Source organism: Triticum urartu, chromosome 7 (genome assembly GCF_003073215.2).
Source record: "Triticum urartu cultivar G1812 chromosome 7, Tu2.1, whole genome shotgun sequence".
In the NCBI taxonomy this organism is placed as follows: domain Eukaryota; kingdom Viridiplantae; phylum Streptophyta; class Magnoliopsida; order Poales; family Poaceae; genus Triticum; species Triticum urartu.
Genome location: NC_053028.1, coordinates 5062613 through 5070161, shown reverse-complemented (window position 1 = coordinate 5070161; position 7549 = coordinate 5062613). Strand labels below are relative to the sequence as shown.

At 44.9% G+C, this 7549-nt stretch overlaps 1 protein-coding gene across 1 annotated transcript; it reads left to right on the top strand.

Annotated features, from left to right (window-relative positions):
• The first annotated feature begins 1552 nt into the window (after window positions 1–1552).
• On the top strand, window positions 1553–5072 carry LOC125525730 (sucrose:sucrose 1-fructosyltransferase-like). Its single transcript, XM_048690734.1, has 4 exons — window positions 1553–1919; window positions 2063–2071; window positions 2680–3539; window positions 4035–5072. The coding sequence occupies exons 1-4, from the start codon at window positions 1628–1630 to the stop codon at window positions 4734–4736; spliced, it is 1863 nt and encodes a 620-aa protein (XP_048546691.1). The 5' UTR covers window positions 1553–1627; the 3' UTR covers window positions 4737–5072.
• Window positions 5073–7549: the final 2477 nt, after the last annotated feature.

Genomic DNA, 7549 nt, shown 5'->3' with positions numbered 1-7549 from the left:
GTTAATTTGTTCATTCTGGTTGCTTATTTTTGATTTGTATTCTACATATTTATGGTCAGATTCATGCATTTTCTTGATTTGTATTTTACACATATAGTTGTTTTATTCAACAATACACATGTGAAATGTCTCTCAGACTGGATGTGATATATCTATGTGTTTCTTATGGGCAGATGAGATTAAAACTAGTCGATTGAGTGCATGTTTATGTGCACAATTTGTATGCCATCATTACTTGCATCAAATTTGTGGCAAATTTTCCTTATATGTCAGTCTTTTGGTGTGAAATAGATGGAAAAGGCCACACCTTTGAGATAGAACATAGTCAGTCCCACCAATCAACTCGAACATTAGCGTGATAAATGTGGGCATTAGCTACAACATGATCATTTATAGCTAATAAATCAACCTTCAATGAGATCTGTACCGTTAAACATCATGTAATCAGTCCTCTTGGCTCTTCAGGGGCATTTCAGCCATTTACTGTCGTGACCACAATTCACATCCCTAGTTGCCGAATGGCTTTACAACTTTCTTACAGCACACATCACACAACTGGTAGCTAGTCAGACACAGCCTTAGCCTTCTGTTGATGAAGGTTAATTTTGGCTACACGGGGATAGTGTTGGACATACAGTTTTACAAAGGTGACACGCCAAAATCTTTACGCGACTGTGTTAGCTTTACAGCTTTCTCGTAACGCATAACCCATAGCTATTCTTTGTCGGCTACTTTCCCACAGTTGTTGTCTAGTAAATTACAGCCGAACCTAATGTAGTCTTGGCATCCGTCAATGAAGGCTAGTTTTGGCTACACGAGGATAGTGTTGGACATACGTTTTTACAAACGTGACACGCCAAAATCCTTTACACAACTGTGTTGGCTTTACAGCTTTCTCGCAACGCATATCCCATAACTAATTTTGTCGGCTACTTTCCGACAACTGTTTTGTGGTGAATTACAACCGAACCTAACACAGTCTTGGCCGTCCATCGATGAAGGGTAGTTTTGGCTACGCAAGGATAGTGTTGAACATCTGTTTTTACAAACTCGACGCGCCAAAATCCTTGACGTGACTATGTTGGCTCTACAGCTTTCTCACAACGCAGAACCCAGAACTATTTTTGTCGGCTACTTCCCCATAGCTGTTTCCTGGTGAATTACAGCCGAACCTAACACAGTCTTGGCCGTCCATCCATGAAGGGTAGTTTTGGCTACACGAGGATAGTGTTGAACATACGGTTTTACAAACGCGACACGCCAAAACCCCTGACATGACTGTGTTGGCTCTACAGCTTTCTCACAACACAGAACCCATAACTATTTTTTGTCGGCTACTTTTCGACAGCTTATTTATGGTAAATTACAGTCGGGCCTAAGACAGTGTTGGCCGTCCGTTGATGAAGGGTAGTGTTGGCTACACTGGCATCGACCTGTATCGTGTTTGGACCAGGTTAGTGGCATCATGTGACACGCCAAAACCTCAGTGAAAACCCCACGGTGACTGCTCCCAGCTTACAGCCGTCCATCTACCTATAAATGGCGCTAGCTCGCCGGCTCCAGAACCCACACCCATCCAGCACCCACAATCTACCAAACTCTCTTGGAGTTCACGAGCGGCGCTGCGATGGGGTCACACGGCAAGCCACCGCTACCGTACGCGTACAAGCCACTGCCCTCCGGCGCCGCCGTGGACGCCGACGGTGAGCGGACCGGCTGGACGAGGTGGCGCGTGTGCGCCACCGTGCTGACGGCCTCGGCCATGGTGGTGGTGGTGGTCGGCGCCACGCTCCTGGCAGGGTTCAGGGTGGACCAGGCCGTCGACGAGGAGGCCGCGGCCGGGTTCCCGTGGAGCAACGAGATGCTGCAGTGGCAGCGCAGTGGCTACCATTTCCAGACGGCCAAGAACTACATGAGCGGTACGTTATTATTAGTTGCTCCATCCCTCCGTCCATTTATTTTTCTCTGCCGTGGTCTGATGGAGAGACTGACGTCCCTGCCTTTGCTCTCTGTTTGCCGGCGGACGGCGACGGTGGCGGTCTTCTCCGGCGGCATCATGCAGATCCCAACGGTTAGTACTCTGCGCACTAACTAATTATGTCTTTTGTGGGGGGGAAAGACGGGATCTCTCTCTAGGCATAATCAAAATTGCTTAACTCACACCAAATTTGGAGGAAATTTTTCGCAGCAAAACAGGGGAAAACAGAGTTTCCATAGTGAGTTCACAGGGGCGTAGATTGGATACATTGTGAGTAGAAGAAGTGACGTGCCTAGTGTGGCCCCCCTTCCCAAAATGCAAAGCGTATAAGTTTTGTCCGTACTTAAGCTTCTCTTGTTATTATGTTTATATAAAATCTAAGATACCAATCAGTATTAGTGTGTCCATTGTGAAATATCTTGCAGTAAATTTGCTAGCATGCATACTTTTTAGATGTACACGCTTTATATTTTATTAGTAAGGTGGGAGTAAGACACACAATGAAGCTCGAGAGTGATGTGTCATACCCCAACCACTAGGAAAATAACAAGGTGAAAAATATATCTGACCAATACAGACACTCTCGAGGCGCCATCCAAGAGTCTAGGTGCAAACATAAAAAATAATTAAGCAAGTGTGGGGTGAAACTGGGCGAGAGAATTAGTTTGGCCAATCTGATCTGATTAACTAAACCGTTGCAGGTCTTATGTACTACAATGGATGGTACCACATGTTCTTCCAGTACAACCCGGTGGGCACCGATTGGGACGACGGCATGGAGTGGGGCCATGCCGTGTCTCGGAACCTTGTCACGTGGCGCACCCTCCCTATTGCCATGGTGGCTGACCAGTGGTACGACATCCTGGGGGTCCTTTCGGGCTCTATGACGGTGCTACCCAATGGCACGGTCATCATGATCTACACGGGGGCCACCAACGCCTCTGCCGTTGAGGTGCAGTGCATCGCCACCCCCGCCGACCCCAACGACCCCTTCCTCCGCCGCTGGACCAAGCACCCCGCCAACCCCGTCATCTGGTCGCCGCCGGGGATCGGCACCAAGGATTTTCGAGACCCGATGACTGCTTGGTACGATGAATCTGATGACACATGGCGTACCCTCCTTGGGTCCAAGGATGACCACGACGGTCACCACGATGGGATCGCCATGATGTACAAGACCAAGGACTTCCTTAACTACGAGCTCATCCCGGGTATCTTGCATCGAGTCCAGCGCACCGGCGAGTGGGAGTGCATTGACTTCTACCCTGTCGGCCACAGAAGCAACGACAACTCATCGGAGATGTTGCACGTGTTGAAGGCGAGCATGGACGACGAACGGCACGACTACTACTCGCTAGGCACGTACGACTCGGCAGCAAACACGTGGACGCCGATCGACCCGGAGCTCGACTTGGGGATCGGGCTGAGATACGACTGGGGTAAGTTTTATGCGTCCACCTCGTTCTATGATCCGGCAAAGAAGCGGCGCGTGCTGATGGGGTACGTCGGCGAGGTCGACTCCAAGCGGGCTGATGTCGTGAAGGGATGGGCCTCGATTCAGGTATGTATCTATCTATACTTGTTCATTATGCATGTTAGGTACATAGATCTATGCGTTGGCTCTCTTGGGGATTGAAATGCTGTTGTTGCTGTATCATATCATATACAACATATACATCTGCTTAAAATGCTGATGCACGCAGGCCGGTTGGCTAGAAAAGATGGACCAACACGTAGGCAGGCAGAAACATGCGTGTTAATCACTTTGTTACCCATATATGTCCAGCTGACCAAACCGCAAGATGAATTTCAGTAGTTTCTGAAGTTCTTTATTGTGCCAATCGGTCAATACCATTTTTGTTTGTGCGGCCGTTTCTTCTGTGGAAATCAGATTTCATTACTACTATATAATTTAATAAAAACTAGTTCTGCGTATGCCTTTATTTTGTTTGAAGTTCTTTTTTTTTAGAGTAATTCTGTTTGAAGTTGTCAATGTCAGTATGTAGTGTACTTGAGCTTATAACTAACTGATTAATGGTGTTTGACATGCGTGCAGTCAGTTCCAAGGACAATTGCTCTCGACGAGAAGACCCGGACGAACCTCCTCCTCTGGCCCGTGGAGGAGATTGAGACCCTCCGCCTCAACGCCACCGAACTTAGCGACGTCACCCTTAACACCGGCTCCGTCATCCATATCCCGCTCCGCCAAGGCACTCAGCTCGACATCGAGGCAACTTTCCACCTTGATGCTTCTGCCGTCGCTGCCCTCAATGAGGCCGATGTGGGCTACAACTGCAGCAGCAGCGGCGGTGCTGTTAACCGCGGCGCGCTAGGCCCCTTCGGCCTCCTCGTCCTCGCTGCTGGTGACCGCCGTGGCGAGCAAACGGCGGTGTATTTCTACGTGTCTAGGGGGCTCGACGGAGGCCTCCATACCAGCTTCTGCCAAGACGAGTTGCGGTCGTCACGGGCCAAGGATGTGACGAAGCGGGTGATTGGGAGCACGGTGCCGGTACTCGACGGCGAGGCTTTCTCGATGAGGGTGCTCGTGGACCACTCCATCGTGCAGGGCTTCGCGATGGGCGGGAGGACCACGATGACGTCGCGGGTGTACCCGATGGAGGCCTATCAGGAGGCAAAAGTGTACTTGTTCAACAATGCGACCGGTGCCAGCGTCATGGCGGAAAGGCTCGTCGTGCACGAGATGGACTCAGCACACAACCAGCTCTCCAATATGGACGATCACTCGTATGTTCAATGAAGCTCTTGCATCTCATCAGTAATAAGCTACATTGGATCAAAGACGCGCACCAAGGAAGGCCAAGACATATGTAAATGATTCCGCACAGCCTCGCTTGCAGAATTGAAACATCTATCCTTGGGTCATGTTCTGCATTGATGTCACTGTGAACTACAGTATATTACTTTGTTGGGCGTAGAATCGATATAGTTTGGGTGGGTGGAATTTTGTTTGTTTACATAGTGAACCGGTGTGGTCTGCGTAATAAGCTTATGTGTTTGTTTACAAAATGAACTATTGTTGTTTGGGAGAGTGGACCCGTGTTTCTTTATATAGTGAATGGTTGTTATTTGCATAGTGGATTTCTATTTTCGTTTATACAGTGAGCTGTTGTAGTTTTTCATGGGAGGACTCCTTGTTTACATAGTGACTTTTATTGCTCTGGTTTTATGACTCCTTGTGCGTGTGTGCACGCGCGCGCTCAAACAAGTCCTATTTTTTCTTTTCTTGGTGAGGATATTTAACAAAGCTTACCCATTGTTTTATTTTGTTTATTTGGTATGCATGGAGACATTGTTTCATTTTATGTGCGATCGATGTGACTAGAATGATTGCCGATCTTCGTCATACGTAACTGTATGCTATTGTGGAGATTTGAAGAGGTTTGGTTCTCTATAGATTAGGTACTTCGCTGGTTGAATTTCTCGATGTTCTTCATGGTCAACAAGAGCTATGGTGGCACAACAATGAGCTATGGTGGAAAAATAAGGACAAGTTTCATCCCACCATGCTTGGAATTTCGAGGTCTATTGTCTTGGTTGTTTTCACCGATAATTCAATTTGGAACCTGAGCTCAGATACACCTGGAGAACAGTAAAAAAAAATAGAGAAGAAATAAAAAACAATAAGAATTGTAGTACAAGATGCTCATATGTGTGAACTCCGTGCAAACTTTTGTGAAGTTTGGACACTCGAGGAGCTCCTGGCAGAAAAATATAAAATCGCATGTAAACAGTGTGATTTTTAGAAGTTTCTCAGACGCCCGGAATTTGTCTTTTTTACCACGAGCTCCTTGAATGTCTAAATTTCACCAAATTCTGCACTGAGTTCACACGTACAAGCATCTTGCACCACAAAATAAATTGTATTTTTTAAGAAAATCTAATTTATTTGATTTTACTGTTCATTCCCGGGCTCATCTAAGCCCGGTTCCGGAACGCTGCCCCCTTCTTTTCACCCCTTTTAAGGGTCGTTCCCATTGAGAGCTCCTCGTCAGCCCTAAAGCACCAAAAGGCATTTGTATGTGACAGCCCATGTAAAGCTTGGTCCGTTCGATAGACTCACCCTGTTTTTTTCTCTTTCGGACGCTGCTCGCTTTTTTTCTTTCTTTTCTATCATTGTAGAGAAAGGTTCAACACAAAAACAATTACAAGCTATGTATACATTCAAAAAAGTTCACAAGTGTGAAAAAACTTTATAAACATGAAACAAATTAACGAGTTAAAAAATGATCAATTCTAAAAAAGAAAATTGAATTTGAAAAAAGTTCATGAATTAAAAAAGTTAATAAATTACAAGAATGTGCACAATTATATTAAAAATCATATATTCAAAAAAAATTACGTAGTTTTGGAAAATCTACGGATTTGAAAAAGCTCGTGTATTTGAAAAAATTTGCGAATTTGCAAAATATAAATTTGAATAAAAATAAGAAACAAATAAAAATTGAGAGTAAAATGAAACTACAATAAAAATAATAAATAAATAGCCTCTTTTAAAAAAGAAAAATTAGAAAGAAAAAACCCTGCATGGAACATCGAAGGGGACCTTCTAGAATGTCTCAAAACCAGTCATGCAGATAGACACATATGACTATCCAAATAAAGTTAGCAAAGGACGTGGGTGCCAACTACCGATAACATTGTAATTGGCACTATAAGCGTTGAATAGGAAGTTCGGCTTATATTTCCCTTGCTTCGATTACCCTTATTATCTAAAATCATTAGTTAAGTGGTACCCATTGCAAAGGTCGCTCACACCTCCTATAGTGGTGACAAGAGAGCGCACTGCATGTTCGAAACTTGTCACAACCTAGAGGTTTTATGCTCTTTCGTAGATTTGTTATTTCAAAACATTTTATTTCTTCGACCGTGCGTTCAAATCATGAATTGTTTTCACCATTGTGTTTCTCTCGTCGAGATCTTCAAAATTAGATTCCATATTATGTTTGGGCGAACTTTAGTAAAAAATAAAAAATGGTAACAAAAAAGGGGAACCCCAAAAAAATCAGGAATCTGAAAAAACCATAAACAGGGAAAAAAAGGAAAACAGGTAGGAAAACTATGCTTGACAAGGAAGCATGGTTTATGCTTCACAGGGAAGCAAATTTTATGATTCAGTTTTTTGGGTAGCATAGTTTGTGCTTCACGGCGTGCACAGCTTTGCTTTCCAGTTTTTGGGAAGCACAATTTGTTCTTCACGCGGTGCACCACACTGTGCATTTTATGTTGTCAGGAAGCACAGTTTATGTCTCACGTGAAAGCACAGCTGGACTTCACGGTGGACCGTAATTGTGCTTTTAACTTTTTGGGAAGCACGGTTTATGCTTCACGCGATGCATGACTATGCTTTTCAACTTTTGGGATGCACGGTTTGCGTTTCGTGCAGTGCGTAATATTTCTTTTCACTTTTCGAAGAAGCACAAATTGTGCTTCATGCAAAAGCATAACTATACTTTTCACTTTTCGGGAAGCAAAGTTTTGCTTTCGCACGGTGTGTTTCATGCGGATAGATAAATAAATAAAAATTCAATTCGGATCCGAGCTCAGGCCGGA

Excerpts from the sequence above, each read along its gene's own strand:
- LOC125525730 (XM_048690734.1), top strand. The coding sequence starts at position 1,628 with ATGGGGTCACACGGCAAGCCACCGCTACCGTACGCGTACAAGCCACTG. Across the intron at positions 3,540-4,034 it reads AGGGATGGGCCTCGATTCAG|TCAGTTCCAAGGACAATTGC; the intron begins GTATGTATCTAT and ends ACATGCGTGCAG.